General features: G+C 40.8%; 1 protein-coding gene across 2 annotated transcripts in view; it reads right to left on the bottom strand.

Moving 5' to 3' along the window:
- The window catches only part of IARS1 (isoleucyl-tRNA synthetase 1), a 103479-nt gene that overhangs the window by 43221 nt on the left and 34344 nt on the right, over positions 1 to 25914 (bottom strand). For both annotated transcript variants that reach the window (XM_060271486.1, XM_035106206.2), the window contains exons 9-17: positions 23958 to 24045; positions 22289 to 22349; positions 20733 to 20828; positions 17850 to 17972; positions 16779 to 16870; positions 13350 to 13448; positions 5347 to 5473; positions 3600 to 3673; positions 2310 to 2504 (exon numbers count right to left, since the gene is read on the bottom strand). In XM_060271486.1, coding sequence (XP_060127469.1) covers positions 2310 to 2504; positions 3600 to 3673; positions 5347 to 5473; positions 13350 to 13448; positions 16779 to 16870; positions 17850 to 17972; positions 20733 to 20828; positions 22289 to 22349; positions 23958 to 24045 — 955 coding nt within the window. The remainder of the gene's footprint in view (positions 1 to 2309; positions 2505 to 3599; positions 3674 to 5346; positions 5474 to 13349; positions 13449 to 16778; positions 16871 to 17849; positions 17973 to 20732; positions 20829 to 22288; positions 22350 to 23957; positions 24046 to 25914) is intronic.

Raw genomic sequence — 25914 nt, forward strand, 5'->3', positions numbered from 1 at the left:
TCTACATCACTGGAAAGTTAACTCCATGTCATGGAGTGAAGTTTTCTCTGTGTACAGAAGTTGCCAGTAAAAGCTGGAACATGCTAGAATATTCTAGCGCATCTGTAACTTTCTATTCTTCTCACAGCACAGCTTCATGCGCACAGGCTGAGTCTTACCTTAGTGCCAATGCCACTGGAGAGGGTATATCTGCTAGTCAGTGCACAGTTTCTCACTCTCATTTCTTCTACTGACTTCTTCTCTTTGCTTTCATTTTTTACATTTTATATTTGTGTGGTGTACTTTTTATGTTGAAACTAGATTTTTGCCCTAACAGGAGCCAGGTTGTACCTTGCTGGGGATCTGGCAATGAACTATAAGCTGTAAGTAAATCTCTGCTAAATACTTCTCTGTGTTCTGTTTCTTTTTGGAATGCCCACCACCGCCAGAGTTCCGCTACTCTGGTAATCAAGTAATGGTTGTGGGTGTCCTGGGGGCACAGATCCAGACATTAAGAACAAACTAGCTAACCAAATACAATCTTTGGAAAAAGGAAATCCAAAAGTAAAAGAAATGACACGTGGCTCTTTACCATCAGTGAGCGAAATCAACAACTGAAAGACTCCAGCTTTTCCTTACTGTTTTTATCAGCTAAAATGAGGGTGTAAGGTTATGAAAGCATACGATGCAGTTCTACTGCTGAAACTAAGCAGACGTGGCCCTGAAAGTGGCCTTGATTTGAGGCTACCTAAAAATCAAATCGACCACAGCAAACTATGGCTACCTAAAAATCAAATCGACCACAGCAAACTATGGCAAGTTCTTAAAGAAATGGGAGTGCCTGATCACCTCATCTGTCTCCTGAGAAATCTCTATGTGGGACAAGAAGCTACAGTTAGAACTGGATATGGAACAACTGATTGGTTCAAAATTGGGAAAGGAGTACGACAAGGTTGTATATTGTCTCCCTGCTTATTTAACTTATATGCAGAATTCATCATGCGAAAGGCTGGACTGGATGAATCCCAAGACGGAATTAAGATTGCCGGAAGAAATATCAACAACCTCAGATATGCAGATGACACAACCTTGATGGCAGAAAGCGAGGAGGAATTAAAGAACCTTTTAATGAGGGTGAAAGAGGAGAGCGCAAAATATGGTCTGAAGCTCAACATCAAAAAAACCAAGATCATGGCCACTGGTCCCATCACCTCCTGGCAAATAGAAGGGGAAGAAATGGAGGCAGTGAGAGATTTTACTTTCTTGGGCTCCTTGATCACTGCAGATGGTGACAGCAGTCACGAAATTAAAAGACGCCTGCTTCTTGGGAGAAAAGCGATGACAAACCTAGACAGCATCTTAAAAAGCAGAGACATCACCTTGCCGACAAAGGTCCGTATAGTTAAAGCTATGGTTTTCCCAGTAGTGATGTATGGAAGTGAGAGCTGGACCATAAAGAAGGCTGATCGTCGAAGAATTGATGCTTTTGAATTATGGTGCTGGAGGAGACTCTTGAGAGTCCCATGGACTGCTAGAAGATCAAACCTATCCATTCTTAAGGAAATCAGCCCTGAGTGCTCCCTGGAAGGACAGATCGTGAAGCTGAGGCTCCAATACTTTGGCCACCTCATGAGAAGAGAAGAATCCTTGGAAAAGACCCTGATGTTGGGAAAGATTGAGGGCACTAGGAGAAGGGGACGACAGAGGACGAGATGGTTGGACAGTGTTCTCGAAGCTACGAACATGAGTTTGACCAAACTGCGGGAGGCAGTGCAAGACAGGAGTGCCTGGCGTGCTATGGTCCATGGGGTCACGAAGAGTCGGACAGGACTAAACGACTAAACAACAACAAAAATCAAATGCAAATTTCTCTGAGCTTTTCTGTCTGGTACTGTATTCATGAATTGCAGTGAGTTAGACCGCCATGTAATTCTCTGGGTCTTCTGTAGCCACCTACCTATTCAATCAGCTAGTGCAGGTATCTTCAACCCTTTCAGACCCAGGAGTCACTTTTAAGCCAAACATGTATATGGGGACCCTTTTCTTAATCTTTTACCATATATCTGCATGGCAGTAGTGCTCCTGTTTGCAACCCACCTTGGATCAGGCTGCGACCCGCTAGTGGGTCCCAACACACATTTCACAGAAATCATTCAATAACAACAACAACTTTCTTTCTTTACAAATCTCTGTCTATGAAACTTTGTTAGTTTAGTGCTCACTATACAAACATGAGCCAAATTATATTTCAAGTACTGTTTTAAAGTTATCCAGATTTCCCAGTGCTGTGAAGTTGTAAAACCCTGTACAGACTAATAACAAAGAATTACCATCCTCTAGTTTGGTCAATGCCTTCAGCAATGAAGTCAGCAGGAAACGCATCTTCAAATTCTCTTTTGTTCTCAAATGGGTAATGGACTTGGGCATAAGGCATGCTCCCACTCTCAAACCAGCAGTCAAACACTTCTGAAACACGATGTAATACACCTTTGCCGCAGCGCGAGGGGATGGTTATATGATCAACGCTAAAGGGAAAATAATCAAGCAACAGTTTAGACACTGAATTTCCACTCTACAAGTTGGAAATTAGTCTTAAGGAACACAATTACAGAAACAGATGCCAATTCCAAACTTCTATATCTAACATATTCAAGTTGCTTGCATAAAATTTCCAAAATAATTCAGAACTGAAAGGGTTTCACTAATTTAGCACAAATACAACATACTTAAATTATTGCTAACGAATACAAATTTTTGAAAGCTACCCTAATGTCCCACATATCTCTCCAGGTCAGTTTCCAAAGAATGATCGTCAACAGATAACCAGCTAGCTAACACTAGAAATAGCCTATGCTTCCCAATAAAACACTGCATTTCAAACCACGTCAGAAATGCTTTTGCAGAAGAACCTTATACAATCCACATCAGTCCAGAGTCTGAATTTTTTAGCTAAAGCAACATATTATGGGGTTCCATTAATAAACTGTTACTATACAGGAGTTTCTTGTGGGGGTTGTAGAGATAAATGGCCAAAATGATGCCTCTCCAGCCTGTGCCAATCTCTGCTTAAGCTGCAGCTACCGAAGGGTTGGGAGAAACCCAAGAACTTATGTGTATGGGTACACACGGGGAACCAGACTGAACCGAAGGGAACCAGACTGAACTCAGTAAGCCAGTGGTGGGAAACCTGTGGTTCTCCAGATAAAGTTGTATTGTAACTCACCATCCCTGTCTATTAGGTATGCTGGCTATTACGGTAATCAACATCTTAAAGATTCACAATTTATCCATCCCTGCTCTAAACTGTGACATAAGCTAGTTGGTAGTGTCTCCCCACCAGGTTGAAAATTAAACTCTTGGATTTGCTCTCATTCAGGAGTTGGGGGAACTGAGAAGGTGGGAAAGTATAAAAAAAAGATATTCTGTAACTTAAGATGTTGCACAGCAGCAGGACCATCTCCAGAGAATTGCCTGATAGTCTTTTCTGGTTTGGACAAGCAACCAGTTTCTAGACTCTAAAATCAGGGCTGTATTTCTGAAATGGATTCAACATCTACAAATGAGCAGAGCTATTTCTGAGCTACAACAGACTCTGGCTTGCTTTTCTTACAATCACTTACCTTTCTCGGTGGAGATCAGTCACTTTCACTCCTGACAGCTCTTCCAGTTCTGCTACAGACCCAATACAGACCACCTGTTAAGTCCAATACAGAGGTACCTTGGGTTACAAACACCTCGGGTTACAGACTCTGCTAATCCAGAAGTAGTACCTCGGGTTAAGAACTTTGCTTCAGGATGAGAACAGAAATCGCCCGCTAGCGGTGCAGCGGCAGCAGGAGGCCCCATTAGCTAAAGTGGTACCTCAAGTTAAGAACGGTTTCAGGTTAAGAACAGACCTCCGGAACGAATGAAGTTCTTAACCCGAGGTACCACTGTATATCAAATAGGATTTGTCAATGAAAATAGTTGAAGCATGCAACTGGAAAGTCAGTTGATACTATATTTCTAAACCTCATATACTAATTGATTGTTATGAAGCCCAGCAGCTGCTTGAAATATTTGTAAATTGTTTTTTACAAAGCTGAATCACTTCATATTCCATGTGTTTGTAAATATCACAGGTGCTAACCTTGTGACAGCACAAGCAATGGCATGCACTGTAAGAAGAAATGGAGGCAAACAAACTACCCAAACCAACACATTTTCTCCTTAACTTCACGACTGTCAACAAGCAGATATCTCCGCCTGCCCATGACTCCACTAAATAGCCCTTTAACCTTTTGGATTTTAACTTTCCCAACCAACTCCTTATACTAGGTGGAGTCGAATGCAACTCAGGCATCTGAGCAAGGCCTCAAACCAAATTGTGATTTTACTTAAGGTTTTAGTAATGCAACAAGAGACCTAATTTTAGTTTTTGCTGTTATCCAAAACAGAAGATTAAAACAGTAATAACTGTATTCAGCCCAAGTACAAAATGGCAGACAGTCCTTTTGTATCACAACGTTCATAGTGCCAGTTGTAACACGCATTTATTATTTGTAATGTTATTTTGAGGTCATTAGATCCCTTCTATTATCTCCTACATTACTTCTGGGGACCAAGGTTCTTTTGTGTTAAGACTACTTTTTGGATTGCAATACCAATTAAACAAATTCTTATAAATGGGAGGCATTTTGAAATCAAACAAAACTTTTCCTTCCCTAGTCAGAACTTTTAAAAAGGTGTCCATTGGATTTCATCAGCAGATTGATTGTTTTTGACAATAGCAAATGGAAAAAAGATGGAAAAAGTTTTAACTAGCAAGTTTTAAATAAGTATGCCAACTCTAAATATGGAAAAATGCTTTAAAAAAACAAGCTATAGAAATTGATGGAAGAATCATTTAATGCTTTTGACACACTAGCAATCTAGAAAGTAAAACTGTCTCCCAGAATTACCATGACAGCAGGATCGCATGTATTCCAGAAACAGATGTACCCCAGAGAAGTGTCTTATACCTACTGTGTTCATTCACAATATACTTTTTGCAAGTTTTGTGGTGCCTAGCTAACTGAGCATCATTAAGACATGTCACCATTCTGAATATTAGTAAAATCCAGCAATGCTTCCATTTTAGCAGTGCCAGGGGAAAGCAACCTAAGCAGTCAATTAGTAATCTGCCCCAAATGGCAATGGAAGCCTTAAGCCTTAAGCCATTGAGGATCACACCTTTTCTCTAATTGAGCTGATCTACAATTGCACTCTAAGCACAATCATAGTAAACAAAATCGTCGTCGTTTAGTCGTTTAGTCGTGTCCGACTCTTCGTGACCCCATGTAAACAAAATAAAATGTAGCAATCTTGACTTAAATTATTTTTACTCACCTCTTCAAAATCGTCACTGACCCACAATGGGATTGGCGTCCCCCAGTATCGATTTCGTGAAATTGCCCAATCACGTGCCTCTCTCAACCAATTTCCAAAACGCTTCTCTCTCACAAAGTCAGGAACCCTAAGTTTTAAAAAGAAAATTCTACTTACAATAAACAAAATCAAGAGAACTTGTTAGGCATATGTGGGCACCCTATGTTGGAATATTATAACTTTGATAGTATGTACTTTTTTTTCTTCTCTGGGTCATTTAGTCATGAATAAAGGGTCACAACAATGACCAGAAGTCAACACACTTTTCTCCAATTTCCAATTTTGTAGTTTGCTAGAAGAGACTGAAGGTCACTGTGACTCACTCATGTAGCAGTAAACCATGCTTTTCTGTAACATGTGAACCAAGATATTACCTACACTCAAAATAATTTTAGATGCTGATCTAGTGTTTTGGAAAGGATTGTTTCATGTGCCCCCTTTGGTTCACCAAATTGCTATGCACTTTCCGAAGAGATATGAGATTCAGGTTCTTTACACCATGTTGCTGTTATATCATCCTACAACCCAGGCTTCCACAACCTTGGGCATTTGCACCTCTTTCATCCTTGTTTCATATTTCCCACATGCTATCTCACAATAATAGGATGCCAAGAAATAACTTGTTCTCTAAATTATCCCCCAAAATGAACACCTTAAACATACATAAAAGACTTCTGCTGACTGTCACTGTATATAAACCCAAGCGAGTATGTTTTGTGCTTGCTGCTTAATATTTGGGCAATAGGTCTCATTCTGTGACTTTTCTATGAGGTTTTAAGTTACTTTTTGTTTGCAGGAAGTATAAGTCAAATTTCCAGCACAACTATTGGGGAATTTTTTTTTAGAACTCAGCAATTTAGCTTTCCAATCACATGAATTTCCTTGCTTTGAAAGAATCTAAGTGCCTCTGAAAGTGCTAGAGCCTCAATTTATTACAGTTATACACTTTGTGCTGACCTAAAGGAACCCAGTCTAAGCACAAGTGGAAAACTGAATTAAGATGAAAGAAGAGCATTTGAACAATTCACTAATGTGGAAAATGAACTTTGCAACCTTTACAATAGCTTTCAACTACAAGATGCTGGCAGGTGGCACCTGCAGCTTAAAACAGATAAAAGCTACTTAAACTGTGAATAGATGCTAACAAGAGATCCAAAAGTGCAACAATGCAGGCAATGTAACTTATGGACACACTTACATCTTTTTCCTTTAATTGAAAAACTGAGCATCTGGGAACATTTTTCATTATTACTAAGAGCTGAAGTGAGGCAGAACAGAGGTAAGCTGACCCTGCACTCTCTAGACTTGCCTCTCTGACTTGCTGTGACAGTTGCATCAACAGCAATCCCAACCTGCAGTGGGCCTGCCAGCTTTGCTACTACAGAGAGAGTCACAGGTAAGACTTTCCTTTTCCCGCCCCTCCCTTTTCCTGTTGCAGCAAAGGCACCAAGGGAAGGCTGCACAGAAAGAAAATGTGGTGCTCTTATTTATTGTGTCTGATGTTTAGCAATCTTACTTTTGAGTAGGCATTGAGATGATAAAGGTTCCTTTTGTCCCTCATCAAAATGACAAGACATTTTACTAATACAATAACAGAGTTAAATTAGGCCTCAAATCTGAGTGTGCACTTTTACAAACGCTCAACTTTAATAAGACATGATGGATTTTCCTTCAAGCAAGTTATTCTTTTGCACAATGGCCTACATTGAACAAGGTCATTTGTTATTTAACCATCACAAATATTATATAAAAAATGAATGAAAAATTTAGTTGACTCTATGAAATAAACAAAGTCACCCTTACACATGAATTAACCAGCCTCCCAGAACAGTTGCGTTATTCTAAATCAAGGGGAGAGGGGGTACAGCTCAAGGCCCAAGCGCAGTCTTTTAGACCCGACACAAACTTGTATCACTGGCCTCCTCCCCCAAACATATCTATCCCATACATACAATTTCTTGAGTCATGAAATAAAAGTTCCTGTTTTAATTCTGAAGTTACATTTTCTACATTTCTGAACTTATAAAACAGCCCACAGTGGTACTTTTCAACCATGCCTCAAAGCACTCCCACCTTCCTGCTGTTTTTGTTTACCACAACATCCAGCTTGAAGACGAGTTGTTGTTTTTCCCCCAAATAATATTTATTGATTTTCCAAATTACAAAAATTCACAAAAACAAGGAAAAAACACATTAAAAACAGGAATAAAAATATAAGAAAAACAGATCAAATCAAACATTTTAATTAACATTGTAGACTTCCTCGATTCCCCTCGCACTGGATCCATTTTTTAACTCCAAATTAAGCAATTTTCATTTATTATTTTAAATCATTCTATCACATTTTTTTATTATCTCACAACTATTTATATTCTTCAATGCATCAACTATGCATAGCTGCCAAGTTATCCCTTTTTTAAAGGGATTTTCCCTTATGCTGAATAGGCTTCCTCGCGAGAAAAGGGAAAACTTGGCAGCTATGCAACTATGTTCCACCTGTAATTTATCTTAATCCAAATCTAAATTTATTTTCCCATCCAACTATCCTCTATTTCTCCCCTTAGCCTCAAATTTATACCCCAAAATTTTTCCATACTGTACATTCAAATATTATTTCTTTTATCATAGTAACATTTAAACACTTAAATCTAATTCAGCCCCCCTCCCCTCCCCTGGACTCAGGGTCTCCCAGATGAATCAGCCAGTTCCATAGGTCATTCCAGTGGTGGGCCATCTTGGTCAGTCAGAAAATAGCATCCATCATTACTCCTTTACCCCACTCCTGCTCTTTCACCACCTGACCACCCCTCTCACTTCTTCGTCCCCTGCTGCCTCCCCAATTTCCCAGCTGTTGCACAATACCATCCAACTACATTTCCACTTCCCAGCCATGTCTCAATTTTGATACCCCTTAAGTTCTGGCCCCAGCATGGGTCCTGTCCTCCCTCTCTCACTGGGAGGGCATTATTCCATGCTGGTTCTTCCTTGAAGGCTCTTTGAATCAAGCATGAGTCCTGTTCCCACCCCTCTCACTGGGGGAACAATGTTCCATGCAGCTTCCTCATCATCTTTAAATTCAATTACATTTTCCATGGCTGATGATTGTTCATCTTGCTTCTCTTCATACTTTGTTGAGATTAGTCCTTTCTCACTTTCTGCACCGTTCTGTCTTATTTTTCTAATCTGTATAACATTATGACACAGTTCATCCCTAAAATCCAAAAGCAATTCCAAAAGTTCCTTTTGAAAGTCAATAAAGTCAGATGATGTTGTGTCTACTGACATCCTGGTCGCATCCAATTTCGTGGGAAAAGCACAGATTACAGCAGGAAATGGCTCAGTTCGTATTTCCAATCTTCAGAAACAGAAATTATGCCCAATCTGGTTACAAACTCTCATTTTTAATTATTCTTCATATCTTAAAACTCATATATCAATTTATTTAAAAAGCATGTCAAACTTCTTATTCCCAACCTTATATTTTACGCTTTCTTCAATGTTGACAGTTTTCAGCCTCAAAGAGGTAAACAAATTCCATCCTATTGTGATGTCATAATGGCGGCTCGCTGATCCTTCCAGGGACCCGACTCCAGCTTCCAGGGGGACTTTCCCCAGACCAAATTAAAGGACCCTTACAGGGATTTTGCAAAATTCAACCTTTCTCTCCTTTACCCTGCCTTAGGGGGAAAGTTTAAAGTCCGATTTTTGGTGATTAAAAACTTACTGTCAAGTTCCCGGCTTCGGGCAAATTAATTGCATCTCAATTCGCTCAATGGGGGAAATCGACTTCCTCTTTTAATTTCCTCCCATGTCCAAATCTTTTCAATTAGAAATTTTAAAATCCTTTTCCTTTTCTCATGGTGTCCAATGTTTTCAAATCCTTTAAATCTGGAAAAATCCACCGTTCCACAGGCTGCCGGCTTGGAGCTTCACGTTGCGAGGGTAGCAGATTGATTCAAGGCACCATGTCTCCACTCCGCCCGCTCTCGGCTCCCTTAATAGGGCTTACTGGGGGGCGGAGGAGACAGAAAAAGGTGCAGCTGAGTCCCCACATCTCCAGAACACTCGATCTGGAGCTCTTTCGGGGGTCCGTGGCACTCTCACGGCTCCCACCTCCCTCACAGCGCCAGAGAATCTCGGAGCTCGAGTTTCTCCTGCCGGTCAGCAATGGCGGTAGACCGGAAGTGAAAACGAGTTTTGATGAGTTTCCAAACTGGTTTGCCAAATTAACCAGAGAGTGTTCTATTAATCCAGGAATATAGAAGAAGGAGGGAATACACACACATGTGGCTCATTCCCAACGATCAAGTTTGGGATGATCAGAGCACTTCTGAACGCAGCCATTTTTATTATTTATTTTCTAGTTAATTACCAATCGAGCTCATGGCAGTTGCTCCAGGATAGGGAACCTGTAATCCTTCAGGTGTTGTTAGACTGCAACTGCCATAAGCCCCAATCAGCATGGTGAATAAATATAAATAACAACAACAGCAACAACAATTTATTATTTCTACCCCACTCTTCTGGCTGGGTTTCCCCAGCCACTCTGGGCTTTCAACGGAACATTCAAAACAGAGCAAAACTTCAAACGTTAAAAACTTCCCTAACCAGGGCTGCCTTCAGATGTCTTCTAAAAATCAGGTAGTTGTTTATTTCCTTGACATCTGATGGGAGGGCATTCCACAGGGCGGGCGCCACTACCAAGAAGGCCCTCTGTCTGGTTATATAATAATAATAATAATTTATAATTTATACCCTGCCCATCTGGCTGGGTTTCCCTGTAACCTCACTTCTTGCAGTGAGGAAACCACCAGAAGGCCCTCAGCGCTGGACCTCAGTGTCCAGGCTGAACGATGGGGGTGGAGATGCTCCTTTGGGTATACTGGGCAGAGGCCTTTTAGAGCTTTAAAGGTCAGCACCAACACTTGTGCTCGGAAACGTACTGGGAGCCAATGTAGGTCTTTCAAGACCAGTGTTATATGGTCTTGGCAGCCGCTCCCAGTCAGTGATGATGGGAGCTATAGTCTAACAACATCTGGAGTTCCCTATCCCTGCAGTAGATGTATTAGACATTTCACATGATACAAACAAACAGGTGAAGTGACCAGATATCTTTGGTCCTGTATTCTGATTTGCCACATGTCTCCCACTTCCAAAACCTTCCAGATTTTAGATAGTAAATTGACACATTTAAAATAGGGTTTCTCCAGAAAGGTTTTACAGTGCACCACGATGCTGTTTTATTATGAGTTACAACCACTTCCTTTTGTTTATTCATTCCTTGGAAGATACAGCAGGATCATTTGTCAAAATTAAGATAAACTGTTGCTAGGTTCTTAAAATATGCCAGTTCCAAAATACATTAGTATTAAGTTCTCTCATTAAAAACAAATTAGAAATTCAATTAGGTTATAAAATTAGTCAAACCACATTTAATCTAGTTCATCAGAAGCAGTGCCTATAAGGAGTAGAAAGTATTCCTATGAGAAATCTAGTCCTAGCAGTCAGCAAGGATTCTAAAGGCAGTACAAGCATCATACCAATTCCAAAGGATGCTATAAAGGCATTCCCTCTTTTATCATCCCTAGTTTAAAAATTCTGTAAATCCCTCTACAACCCCATTGGGGAAAAATAGAGAATATCACTGGACCTTTTCATGCCACTAAATCAAACAGATCTGCAGACATTTTTGCACACTTTCAGTAAGTACCAATACTGAACCAAAGCATTTACATATAACATAGCACCGTACTCTGATACCTACACATGCAAATTTATCATATAGCTTCAACATCAAAAGAGAGCAGCTCAGCAGGCTACTAAAACGGGCTTTGAAAACCTGATAGCAAGAAATGGGCCTAATATCAAACCAGAATCTAGTCCTCTCTCAATACCAGAAAACATTGTTTATACTGTGTGCAAGGTGGAATAATCTATCAACAAAACTGTCCAAACAATGCCAAGGATTGCTGGGGAAAGATGTTGAGCACCAAGCTCTTTTTGTTAGCTATTTGGGCTCATATTAAAAATTATGATATTCAAAATCAAGATGAGAGTTTAGCATCACTAACCTGCTTGAATAATGAAGATATCCGAACAATTAGACAGATGCGTTAACCATACTAATAATGACAGCTAAATTCCAAACTGTCCTACGTTGGACATTCCTCTCTTGAGGGCTAGCAGACAAAAATCTAAGACACCTTCAAAGATGACAAAAGAACCCAGCTAAAAATTCTGTCCAACCTCACAAACACCAACAACTTTCTGGTGAATAGGTTCCTCTTTCATTCCGACATGCATGGATTTAATTAAGCTCTTTTGGAAAAAACCAGCTGCAGGCAACTTAAATCTTTGTACACGTCTCACAAATCTATTGCTTGTATGGCTATCAGCATTGTACCACCTATTCTGTGACTTTAAATGTGTATTAAAAGGAATAAGCAGAAATCAAAAGACAGCCAAAATAAATGAAAAGGCTGCACTATAAACCAGCCTTCCCCAATGTTGTTGGACTCTGAGCATTTCCTAAGGAGAGTTTGAGTCCAATAACATCTGGAGTGCACCATTTTGGGGAAGGAAATTGAAATGTTGGTTGCCGTAAGAATGAAACCCTAGAAGCCAGTTAATTAAAAGCTCAATTGCCACCTTTTCAACAGAGACATAATTTTCTTTCACAGAATAATGCACTGTCATTTGCATATTTTCAGTGTATATTTTCAAGACAGTAAAAGCTTGCAGCAGACAACAATTAACATAGAAGACAAATACTTCAAGCTTACAACTATTTTCCCGTAAGGTCATTAGTAGCTCTCAGCACTGAGTACCAAAGATTGCACTTGCTTGCTATGGAGCCTTTATAAAAATGTGAACCAAGCATTTGCTTACATCAAGCCAGAAAGTCACACTGGAAGCATTTATGGAAACTTACATAAAGGCCCTACTTAAATTTAGCTTCCATGAAAAGAATATGACTACAAAACATTATTCATGTTAACAGTATTGTAGAGAAACCAACACATACATTTTAGACTCTTTCTTTTAGCTTTTCCCAAGAAACAATAACAGCAAAAAAGCAATTTGCCCCTGAAATGCTATATTTATCAGGCTCCCAAATCTTAAAGGAGAGCTCTGACACTCACAGATGTTTACCCCATTATGTAAGTTGTAGACTACAAGAATATCTATTTGTTAAAATGCCCAATTGTATACATTACTTTCTGTCACCCTTGATAAATGGTACACGTCTTTATTTCCATTGCATCATGAGTTGTAGAAGAGGTGGAAAAGACTATTCCAACACAAAAGGGCTGCCAAAGATTGACTTGTAATTGAAGCCCAGTAAGACTAAGACCAAAGGCCAAGTTCACCTGGCAGCACACACATGCCCTTGGCCGATAGGTAGAGACATCAAAAGAAAGAAGCAGCATTTGGAGCAAGAGATCTCCATCTACTGACACAATAGTTGGAATTCAGACTCCTTGTTCAATCAAAGCAAGTGTCAGAAAAGCTCAAGACTTTACTGGCAAACGTCTACACCTCATTAGAAAAACAGGCAACCAAATATTAGAGAAGATACAGGAATTCTGCATGGATAGTAGCTATGTGAACATCAACAGCTTCATGCAACAATACTAATGGACTCGATGCAACAGCAGTTTCTAGTATGGTCCTCAGAGAAATTAAAAGTAATCTTCCCGTCCAAGTGTACTTGGCTACTGGATCAGTTCACACATCACCTTAAGCCATAGGTAAAAACAAACTGTGGTTAAATTCAGTGGGATCGACTGCAGCAATCTTTCTTTAAGCCTGGCTTAAGCTCAAGAAACCTTTTTCCAGCTTAAATTCGAGTAGGGGATGCCAGCTACACAGCGACAGAGTTCCTTATTAAAATAGAAGTGGGGGAGAAAAAGCTGCAAGACAATAATGAAACTATGAAGTAAAAGGGTAACTGAGGAGATTACCAGTAGCACTGGGCATTATTTTCCAGCAACTTCTCCACCATGTGCTCCACACGGACAAACCAGCTTGGCACAGCTTTGTATATTAGAGGAGTATCTGACCTAAAATAAATGATATGAAAAGAAAATTAGGCACACTCTTTAGCTATGCTGCAATACTTGTTGCACTAGCTTCACAAGTTACCCCTCTAAAATTCAGTAGCAAAATTCCCATTGATTTCCACACACAGAGTGACTGTGCCCCTTGCCTCCAGAGTCTCACTGAAATGGCAACTAATATAGAACTCCAATATATCACCCAGGGGAAAAGGAAAGCTATCTGAGTACATGAATACATGATGATTCCAATTTAGTCCATAAGAAGTGGGAAGTCTTTTATTTAAAACCCACCTGGCAAGGAACTTAAGAATACAGTTACTGAATCATGCATCAAGGAGAATCATAGAGGACACCTTGCAAAAGTATAGAAAGTATAGATTCATCTTCCTTTAAATGCACTTCCTTAAAGCTTCTGAAAGATTTCCTTTGTCCCATACAAACATAAAATTTAAAAGGTTTAATACAATAATACATTTAAGAAGAAGGGCCATAGCTCAGTGGCAGAGAACATGCTTTGTGTGCAAAAGATCCCTAGTTATTGAACTAGGGATCTTTTGGGATCCTTGGCAAAGGGTTTCAGGCAGGGTTCCTTGGAAAGGAACCCTGCCTGAAACCCTGCAGAGCTGCTGCCAGTCCCTGTAAACCAGGCCTCCTAGGCAAACCTGGCCCTCCAGATGTTTTGGGACTACAACTCCCATCATCCCTAGCTAACAGGACCAGTGGTCAGGGATGATGGGACTTGTATTCTCAAAACATCTGGAGGACCAAGTTTGCCTAGGCCTGCTGTAAACAATACTGGGCTAGATGAAGAAATTCTCCGACCCGGTATAAAGCAGCTTCCTGTTCCTAAACTCAGTTTTCACTATTAACTTCTTATATTAAAGACAACACAGGGACTGTGCCTGCATTCAGACTCTGCAATACTTTAAGATGCCATGGGCTATTTGCTAATCTGTCCAGACATAAGCTGCTGAAAAGCTAAAGTGCATTTCTCAACACAAAGAAAGAATTTAAATTCAATGTATAGTGCATACTAAACTGAATGAAGAGGAGAGACAACTTGCTTTTGAAACCCCATACAACAAAAGCGAAAATATTATCTGCCTCCTTTCAATCCAAACATGTAATTCTATGTAATCTAAAGATAATTATTTTCAAGAAGGCTGGCAATCTCTCTTGTCAGCATATTGAAATCCTAAACAGAACAAAAGTACCAAAGCTATATATGTAAAGAAGCTTAGTTTCATCATTTATCCCTTGCTTTGTACAGGCATAATACTGGCTCCCTGCAAATGCTAAGCAGAGTTCCATAATAACCAGGATTTGAAACCAGGGCATGAAGAATTGCATAGCCTGATTAAGAGAGAGCCTTGTTTTTAGCAGTGTAGAACAAATACTAAACTGCAGCTAGGGCTGACAAAGGAAAAATGTGTGCTAGATATGGAAGGGAAAAGGAAGAGCATATACATACACTCCAGAGGCATGTTTCCAATATTCAAACCATAGTTTGCAGGAAGCAAGCATTACATATGGGCCAGATCCCAATGTACCAACTGTCATTATCTCTCAAAACATTTTGCTATTAACAAATATCACTCTGTTCAGGAAATTTAATTCTGGAAAACAGAATTAAAACTGAGCAAAAGTGATTGATACAATACTACTATGCCAAACCAGTTTGGGGCAATTATTTCACTTTCTACAGCTCTCCCTAAAAGTTTAGAAGTTTAAAGGACTGCACACACACAAAGCTAGTCTTTTGCTATGAAAAATGTCTCCCAGGCTTAGCCAATTATAGAATTTTGGGAATAAGGGAGATTCAACAAGATTGATTAATTCTTCTTTTTAAAGGTCTTAGAGAATATAGACAGATTACACTTGAATATGAATTCAAACTAGCTTTAAAAGGTATATAACTTCACAGGAAGAATTTTCATACTCTTTTTGCAATTTCAAAGGGCAAAATAAATTGATACATGAGATTTAATTGGTTTGAACTATATAACACAGCTTATATTTATACACCCACTGCTAAATTCCTCTGAGCCAGAACTTTTATTTTTCTGAAACCTATACCAACATTGGAAATATTGACGAAAGTCCAGTTATAACAGCAGCCAGTGTAGCTCTCGCAGAATTGCTGCAATGGGAGAACAAACTGGCACACACACTATTTACGGTAACTTTTGCAGCTGACTTTTGCATTGCATGCACTTTCTGAACCATGGGCATTTGCAGAATCTTTTTCTTGCAGGGGCGAGAGAAGGTAAAATACTGAGGGGAGGAAGCTAGTTTCTCATATTTAAGGTTCTATAAGTGCTATAGAACATTTTTTTTTAACAAAATGAAAGCTAGGAAACAGGATTTTTTGCTCACTCAGCGAAGGCAACTGTTTCTCCCCTGGCCCTGTAGACACTCATATTCTGAACCATCTTCAAGAGTGCACCTACATAGAGCACATTACGACAGTCCAGCCACAAGATTATAAGGGCATGAACAACTGTGGCCAGGCAACTGAAACGAGAACCTTCTGCAGTTATTAGTGAATAAATGGTGTAACTATGGGTTGCATCCAATACAGTGCAATTAAAAAAGCACAAGAGGAAAATGAAATACCTGCCCATAGCTGCCAAGTCTCCCGTTTTCCCCGGGAAATCCCCGTTTTTCCAGCTGTTCCTAGCTGAAAAAACGGATTATTTTTTTCCCGGTTTAGTCTGGCGCGGCGGCCATTTTGGAACTGGGTGGAGCATGCTCAGAAGCGACTTTTGATGCTGCTCTGCCCAGTTCCAAAATGGCGGCAGTGTGACTTCTGGCGCGGTGGCCATTTTGGAACTGGGCAAAGCAGCATCAAAAGTCACTTCTGAGCATGCTCCGTTCAGTTCCAAAATGGCGGCAGCGCTACTTCCAGTCTGCTATTTCCGCCCGGTCCCTTATTTCTCTGACAGCAACTTGGCAGGTATGTACCTGCCTCCGTCCTCCCCACTGAGTGGAACCCTCGCCAAACGTCTGGTCTGTAAAAGAGGGAGACTGCAGTGGGCATGGGTGACTCAGGGGAAAGTAGGCAAAGGCAGCTTCCATTCTAAAAAGCGGCCTCTGCCCAATTTGACATATAGTTAGTCTTTCACTGATAGTTGTGAGAAATTATACACACACTGTGCCAGAGGTGAGATCTACTTACAGATACGAAGAGAGCTTTGAATACAACTGATTTAACTGCATAGATTAGTCTTAGTGTCTAGCAAATAAAAGACAATCTAAACAGGGCATAATTTTCACAAATAAGTTACCAGTCAAAATGCTTCCTTTAAATAGTATGTTAATTCTTCTCCGTACCTCCAACAAAAAGGATAGCTGTGCTTATAAGAGCTGGTATGGACCAGTCTTCCTTGTTCTTTTAGGAATCTGATGATGTTCTTATCTGCATCCTGAGTAAAGCAAAATATTATTTTAGAATAATGATAACCCATACAAAGAATTTATCCAGGTGGGTGGTTGCTTCAGGAAAGAAAAAGAGAGAAGTTACAAGCTAACAGCCAGTTCCAATGTAGCATGAGATTAATAATGTATCTAACATTTAGCGGAGATGCTGAGCTGGTTTTTATGTAATATTAAACCATAGTTGGGACGCGGGTGGCATTGTGGTCTAAACCACTGAGCCTAGGGCTTGCTGGTTGGAAGGTCGGCGGTTCAAATCCCAGCAACGGGGTGAGCTCCCGTTGCTTGGTCCCAGCTCCTGCCAACCTAACAGTTTGAAAGCACGTCAAAGTGCAAGTAGATAAATAGGTACTGCTGTGTCAGAAAGGTAAATGGTGTTTCCATACGCTGCTCTGATTTGCCAAAAGTGGCTTAGTCATGCTGGCCACATGACCCAGAAAAACTGTCTGTGGACAAACGTAGGTTTCCTCGGCCAGTAAAGCAAGATGAGCGTCGCAACCACAGAGTCGGCCGCAACTGGACTTAACTGTCAGGGGTCCTTTACGTTTTTTAAAACCATAGTTAAAGATAAAATTATGGTTTAATGTGAAAGAGCAGCTAATACAGTGCTGACTTTGCTCCTCTCACACTCCTGCTGTGCTGCCAGGAAACAAGCTAGAAACTGACTTGCTATGATGTTTGAAACTGGGCTCATTGTTTCTTCCCCCTGACAGAGCATGAGTGGTAAGCCAAGAACAGACCCAGGCTTCTGATTATAGCTTGTTTAGACAGAAGTGAGAGCAAAGGTCTGAATGAAGAAGTGCTGGAGTGGAAATGATTCATCTGGATTTTTCACCATTTTCACAAACAATACCACTGACAACATTTATGGCAAAAAGCAGCAGTAGGAAACAAAGCCCACACATCTCTTCAGTCTCTGAATACTGTTTGACACTGAGTTTTTTCTAGCTTCCTTCCTTCACAACCAACCTTCACATATTGTCCAGCAAAGTCTGTCGCTTCTGCTGTGAAACACCCCGAGGCATCAACAGGACAAACTGGTACTGAATCTTTTCGAATGATATTAAAATCCATACAGACTCTGTAGTCATCCTATGTGAGAAAAACAAAGTTAAATATTCAAATGTGTGTCTTTTGATTTTTAAGGCAGCATTCTGAATTTCAAAATTCTGCTGGATTGCCTAGATCAGTGTTTCTCAACCTTTTTTGGGCCACGGCACACTTGTTCCATGAAAAAAATCACGAGGCACACCACCATTAAAAAAGTTAAAAAATTTAACTCTGTGCCTATATTGACTATATATAAAGTAATTCTCTTTATATATAGGCCATTTGTCAATGCCCTTTGTTGACTTAAAGCCTGGGTGGCTCTTTTTAATTTTTTTTCCCTTGCCACACAGTACAAACATTCTCAGGCGTTAGGGGGGAAATGGGGGGAAGGAGACTCCGGCATTAGGCCCAAAGGCCTCAGGGCCACTTACAGCGCTGCTAAAAGGCAGAATGAAAAGCCCTCGGGTCGAGGGGAGCTTTGCAGGAGCCCCGACTCCGCGACCCAAGAGGGAACGAGGGTGCCACGCGGGGCTCACAGGAGACCCCTCCCCTTGAGAGGAAAGAGGCGCGTCCCGGGTGTTTCTCTTCCCCCGCCAGACCTCCCTCCCTCCCTCCCCTCAGAGGCACCACTTTTCGGGCGCAGCGAAGGCCCGTTCCTCCCTGCGCACCCCAACCGCCGCCGGAGGGCCATGGCCAACGCCGCCTCCGCTCCGCGCCCGCTCGGCCTGATCCCGGGCCGCCTCTCCTGCCCGCCTCGCTTACTGCATGGTCCCTTCCAACTCTGGCGGCGGTTGGGGTGCGCAGGGAGGAACGGGCCTGCTCTCCGCCTTCTCGCGCTCTAGCCTGGCCGGCCAAGGAGCGCTGTGCTGCGCTCGCCACTCGCGGGACTAGACTGGAAGCGAGTGCGAACGTCGGAGCGCGCCCTCCCTTTCCGGCTTCCTTTCTTGTGGGTCAGTATTATGTAATGGCAGCCGCCAGGCACATGACAAGGCAGCAAATCGCCCTTCTCGTCGCCGCACGCCGCGGCACACCAGCCCCCGTCTCGCGGCACACTACTGTGCCGCGGAACAGCGGTTGAGAAACGCTGGCCTAGATACCCCAACTTCAACAGGAACCTGATAAGTTGTTTCTTCACACTGTGAAATACTTTGCTTCTTGCGTTATAAAGTATCTTGTCACATTGATGATGAGTTCATTCACGCATGTTTTTCACTTCATGGTTGCAGCATCAACCGGTTACCCACATGTGTAAATGATCAAACACCACAGAAAGAAGCACCACATTTCGGCACACTACGTCAGGAGACAAACACTTTTCAATCAAATGCAGATATAGTTGCAAATGAAATAATGAGTAATCAAAGAGATTTTACATGATATGAGCCAGTCCCAAGACTTGCAAGATTTAGTCACCTTAATTTGCAGTTTCCCAAGTTTTGGACTGGGTGTGTGGGGTAATGGTGACTAGGGCAGGGTTGTAGATCAATGGTACAGCATGTGATTGCTCACAGAAGGTACAGTCAAACCTCGGTTGTCGAACGTAATCCATTCCAGAAGCCCATTCGGCTTCCGAAAAATTCAACAACCAAGACGCTGCTTCCAATTAGTTGCAGGAGCTTCCTGCACTCAAGCGGAAGCCATGTCAGATTTTCAGCTTCCGAAAAAAGTTCGACTTCCAAAAAACATTCGAAAACCGGAGCATTTACTTCTAGGTGTTTTGCACTCAGGGGCAGAAACGTTCCAAAATGGAGCCGTTCAGGAACTGAGGTTTGACCGTACCAGGTTCAATCCTAGGCATTTCCAGGTAGGCCTGGAAGAAAGACTTCCATCAGAAACCCTGGAAAGCCACTACAAGGCACTGTAGAAAATACAGAGCTAGATGATTTCACTTGGTAGGAGGCAGCTTCCCACACACTGGGCCCATGATCACATCAAACTGCCTGACCATTTTGCCATTCTTGGAGAAATTGCAAATAATAATAATAATAATAATAATAATATCTCAAGTTCTCAGATACTCTAGAGAGCTTCAACACGTGTCTTTTTGTTGACATCTGTTGAGAGCAAACCGTGGGTTCAGCATTCTGTGAATTAGCATTGAATGAGTCTCAGGTTTGCATGTTCTCTTCCCCTTTTAATGCTTATAGAATGCTCCCTCATGGTTTGCACATTGCACTACGTCAAACCATGGATCAGTACCATCCAGATTTGCAGAGAAGAACATGCAGCCACTTTGTTCTGCCCCAGCTATTGTTCTGCTGCTGTGCTGAGTTAAGCCATGGTTTGGATTAACACACTGTCCAAGCCCAGGCTTGTGGTTTAACTCTCCCAAACAAAATGCAATCTATAAACCATAAAACAAACCTTGGTCAAAGTAGTTTGGAGTAACTATGAGTAAGCTGCGTGTCTGTGTGTGCTATAAAAGTTTGAAGAGAGCTAAATCATGAGCCCAGATTCAGACAATATGCTAAGAAAATCCATGGCTGAACTAAGGTAGCAGTCCCCTTGAGAGTTAATTTTTGAAATATAGTGGACACATGCTTACTATTAGGCTATCTTCTTTTCAAAAAAGATGTACTGCACAAAAGAATTCCAATACAAATTATGATGCTGTTTCTGTATTGTGTCAGGAGCAAATGGAAATTGGTAGGTAGCAAGAATGTACTCGTTGTCATTAAAATATGTGTGTAGCGCGCTCCTGACAAGTTACTGGATCAAAAAAGAATCTGAATTTCTCAATTAAAAGAGTTAAGACAAGATTTTATGTTTGACATAAAAGCACATAAGTGACTTTAAACTTACAGCGCCAAAGTAAGGAGCTTGATGTACAACCCCAGTACCTTCTTCTTCCTTCACATAGTTGTCAGTCACTATAGTAAAAGCACCATTTTCTTTGCACTAGCACAAAAGAGATAAGAGGTTTTTTTTAAAAAAAATGTACAAAACATTGGCATGGAAAATATGACAAGCCAGAAACATTGTTCAAGCATTCTAGTAATGGTTACATATGAATTTGTTCATTAAAACTACTGCTACAAACATGAGTTACATAAACTGACATAGAGAAAAATCAGCAGCATGAATACCAAACAAAAACTTTCTGGATAGCTCAGTTGATTAGAGTGTGGCGCTGACAATGCCAAGGTTGCAGGTTCGATCCCCATAAGGGACAGCTGCATATTCTTGCATTCCATGGGTTTGGACTAGATGATCCTCAGGGTACCTTCCAACTCTATTATTCTATGAGACACCCTCCAGAACTGAGGGACAGCTCAGCATAGCTGTCAAGTTTTCCCTTTTCTCGCGAGGAAGCCTATTCAGCATCAGGGAATTTCCCTTTAAAAAAGGGAGAACTTGACAGTTATGCAACTCAGATCAAAAATAGCCATTTTCTAGTCAGGGTGGAATGTGGGTCTTTGCATGCACACATGACACAGCACACAGAACCGGCATGCAAAGGTGGCATGCATACACTTGCATATGATACACCCACAATTTCCCTGATCCTTCATCTCAAACAAGGCATGGGAATATTCATGAGGAAAATGTGGTAAGGACTCAGGATGATTAAAAAGGTCCTAAAGCTGTCAAGGTGACGGTCATGGTGCACTATGGATTGTTCTGAACTGAGTAGCTCCACTGAAATCAATAAACTTAAGTTAGTCACTGCTCACAGATTTCAATAGATCTGCTCCAATTATTAATTGGACGCAGCCCTCTATTGTTCCACAAAGGGAAGCAAAGCACATAAAGCAACACTAAATGTATTTTACACTGCAAGCCTATACATATCTACTCAAAAGTAAATTATGCAGAGTTGAATGGAACTTGTTTCCAAGCAAATGTGTATAGGATTACAACCTTCGTATCTTAATGAAGCCGAGAGTTATTGGATGGGATTCAACTAATGAGTCCCATCAGGGGAAGTCCTGGGCAAAGACTGATACTCCCAGTACAACACTGTTCTGTTGCAAAACACAGTAAATTTGAGTCTCATTAATTAAGAGACTGGGTCATAAGATCCCACATTCCCTCCCCAAACGTATCTGCATAAATTGATTCTTCATGGATCAAAAGGGTTTATTTTTCCATTACTTTTTATAATCCTGAACAATACTAACACAATTTGAGAAAATTATGGAGTTCAAACATCAAATTTGAAAGGATTTGTTTTTATATTGTTTTAATTTTATTAGAATTTAATTACTTTTTAACTATTATATTTTATGTTTCTATTTTCTTTATTTTATCTGTGTTCTTTTAATTTGTGTAAGCTTGAGTCCCAGGAAAAAGGTAGGAGATTAATAATAATAATAATAATAATAATAATAATAATAATAATGACACATACTGCTCACCTTGATAAAATACTTGAAAAGAGGTTTATATTTCTTCCCTTTAAGGGTAACACCAGGAAACCTGAAACACATTTCCCCCCCAAAAAAAAATTAGCAGTAGTTAAGAAGTTTTGTTTATGTACAATATTTATAAACAGCTTTTCTGCCATAAGAGCCATATGCAACATAATAAGACATTAAAATATACATAAAAATAAAACTGCATGGAAGTGCTGCATAAATACCAAAGCAACAGGCAACAGAATCTCCTTCAGCAAGTTACAATGATATAAAAACTTATTGGAACTTCAAGAAAGACACTAACTGATCAAGCCTAGGGGACCTAGAGGGTGCAAAGTGGCAGATCTACTACCACTTCCTAAGTCCTACCAGTTTGTGGCAACGCAGCAGAAGACAGGGATGTTGGACGTTTCCTCCTACATCTCTTCTTCAAAATTTCCCATTGGCTTCAGTGGCTGGGAACTGCTCTGTGCTGGTGAGAACTGAGGTCCCACTTCACAGGCCTCCTCAAAGGAATGGGCCTTGGATCCAATCCTCAAATGCCCTTTTCAGAGCTACTGCTCACAGGAACTCTACTGGCAGAAGTGCTAAGCCTACTGCGTTTTCCACAGGGGCCACAGTGAAGTGCCCACCTTGCTAGCTAAACCTTTCTCCATCAGCAGCAAGGCACTGGAAGCTAAGCCTCTTCAGCCAATGGACCTGATGAATAGGAATACTTGGCCCATCTACACTTTTTAAAAGAGAGACAGCCACGTCTCTGTGTTGCAGCAAATACAACTAAGCTTTGTGGTACCTTAACAACCAACAAATTTATTGTGGTATAAGCTTTCATGGACTAGAAGCTGCAAATGTACATAGTTTTGCGTGGGTGGTGGTGGTTTACACTCCGACAAAGCATTCCTCAACCTCCTATAAACTGGCTGGAAGGGGGTTGGACTAGATGACCCTCAGGATCCCTTCCAACTCTATGATTCTGTGATAAAGCTCTGCTGTTCTATTCATTTCAGGTAAGACTTTGTTTTTCTATCTGGAAAATGAAATCAGCTTCACTTTGTAGATGCTTGAGAAAATTGCAGCAAGGAAATGCAGTGAATGACAAAAGAACACTCTTAGGAAAGTATTCTTCAGAGTTTGTGACAGTTGCAATTCTTAACAAAATTCTATCATCGTTGGTCATTTGATGTGTGGTTTTTTATATTTGATGGCCTTAACTGAACTGGGGCAGACACAAAATTGTGCAATCCTAGTTCTTTAAAACAAATGGGAGCTTTGCCAGTGACTTCAATGGTTTTGTGGATGGCACTTTAAGAGCCTTGATTTTAAAACAATTATGCCAATAAGACCATAAAGGAGATCCAGAATGCTATTGTTTGAGTCAGATTGAGACTTGGGCAACCCTACTTTTCAAAACCAAGTTCACACTCTAACATTATCAATAAAAAGCTGCATAAAAATAAAGTCACCGCTTACTACAGATGAAACTTCAAATCCAATACAATCTTCAGTGGCCGATACCAGCTCTTTTGAGAGACTGCCATACATACAAGCAATTTCATATATTTTGGCATCAGACTAAGAAAAAACAACAATTATTCTATTCTCTTACCTTGCAAGGCAATTATTTATAGAATGTGGAATTTAGAATGTATGTACTAATTTATCTACTTGCCTGTCAAGAATTGCATATTCACTTTCAGATTTGTACAGGGATGCCAGTCGAGCTTCCATCAAAATGAAAATCTTCCCTGTATTTTTATCTGGGGGGAAATCCACGGATGTTAATATTCAATTGCTGAACTCTTACAGAAAGATATATGAAAAACAATATTAGTACAAAGATGCCAGGCTCATTTCTGCTAATTAAAATACCAAATAAAGACATATGCTATTACACACTTAAAAAAAAATCACTTCCAAAATCCAAATCTGTACTTTCAGATTCAGTACAGCTAGAATCTGAAACCAACAGTCCAGCTCTCCCTACCCAGGGCCCATTTCTTGGTGGTTCATTCAAAAGCAGAACCTTCAGTGAGGTGAGCTGGTCAGTCAGTTTATATAGCGCACCAGCACAGCTCTCTCAAAGAGTTTTCAATTATTTAAATGAGACAAATGATTGAAAGTATTAAAGCACATTTGTCGGCACAGCACAAGCCAATAAGACGTGACCCTTCCCTTCAAACCAAACTGAGTTCTGATCTGCCTGAAGCCCCCCTGTTCTTGCCCCAAGCTTCTCTCAATGCTCCAGCTCTGCCACCAAACTCTGATGTGAAGGGCATGCCTAAAGTTTTGAACATGACAACAACCCAAGCTGGTTGTTGGTCTTGCAGCATCCTCTGTATCCATTGCCTCATAGACAGCAAGCATTGCCTACTTTCACAATACAAGATTAATAAGAGGAGCAAGCTTTTCCAGGACGAAGATGCTCTGTGGATACAAAGGCCATATTCAGTTTCCAAAATCTAAAAAGGTTCAACTGTGAGGATGGGAATTCTGCTTCCAAAAACCAACATACAGCAAACTAACGATAACTGAATTAGGGCCGCCTATACCAGTGTTTCTCAACCACTGTTCCGCGGCACACTAGTGTGCCGCGAGATGTTGCCTGGTGTGCCGTGGGAGAATTACTTTATATATAGTCAATATAGGCACAGAGTTAATTTTTTTAACATTTTCTAATGGTGGTGTGCCTCGTGATTTTTTTCATGAAACAAGTGTGCCTTTGCCCAAAAAAGGTTGAGAAACACTGGCCTATACCATTTGCGCTGCAGGGGTGCAAAGATCCACCCAGTGCCCCCAAATTACCATATTTTTTTATGTATTAGACGAGGTTGTCCTATAGTGCGGGGGGGGGAGCTGCGCACTGCCAGCCATCTGGTTGGCAGGCGCACAATTCTCTCCCATGCCGCTGTGGGAGAACATTCCTCACAGAGGCTTGGGAGGGAAACTGCAAGTCTGCCAGCCATCTGGCACCCCCCAGAATTTGGCGCCAGGGTGCCCCCCACCGCTTTCACCCCCGGGTAAAGACGGCCCTGAACTGAATATATTTCTCAGATTCTGATGCTTGGGCAACAGCAAGACCCAGAGATTCTGGGAAAAGGTTGAAGCGGCAAAATTCCTCCCCAGATCTCTCTATGACACACTTCTATTACTGGTTCCCCCAAAACAGGATGCATGCTGTGTTGCAAAGCAGAAGTATGCATAAATATTACAATTAGGGCACCTAGGGGGTTATATTTCTTTGGACAAAGAAGTTAATATCATTAAGTGTATGAATGACCTTTGCAATAGAGAGAAGGAAAGCTACCAAGCACTTTTCGTGATGGACACTTTGGCTATGAGTGCCCAAGAAAGTTATCCTAAAACAACTGGGAGTTGTGTGGAAGGCAAAATACAGATTTATAAGAGGCAACCTTTTTTCTCTGAATACAAGTATTAATTGTTGCAAAAATATGAATATGTTTACATAATTCTTGTTGATTTACAAACTGAAGTTGAGGATTTAGCTATTTCAAACTCTTAGCCGAACCTTCCTTGTGCAGCTCTTGCAAAGATAAAATGTTGAAGAACCATGAATGCCTTAGCTCCGTGAGGGACAGGTAAGATATGTGAAATAATAAAATTAGAAT

This window comes from Zootoca vivipara, chromosome 2 (assembly GCF_963506605.1).
Source record: "Zootoca vivipara chromosome 2, rZooViv1.1, whole genome shotgun sequence".
Lineage (NCBI taxonomy): Eukaryota > Metazoa > Chordata > Lepidosauria > Squamata > Lacertidae > Zootoca > Zootoca vivipara.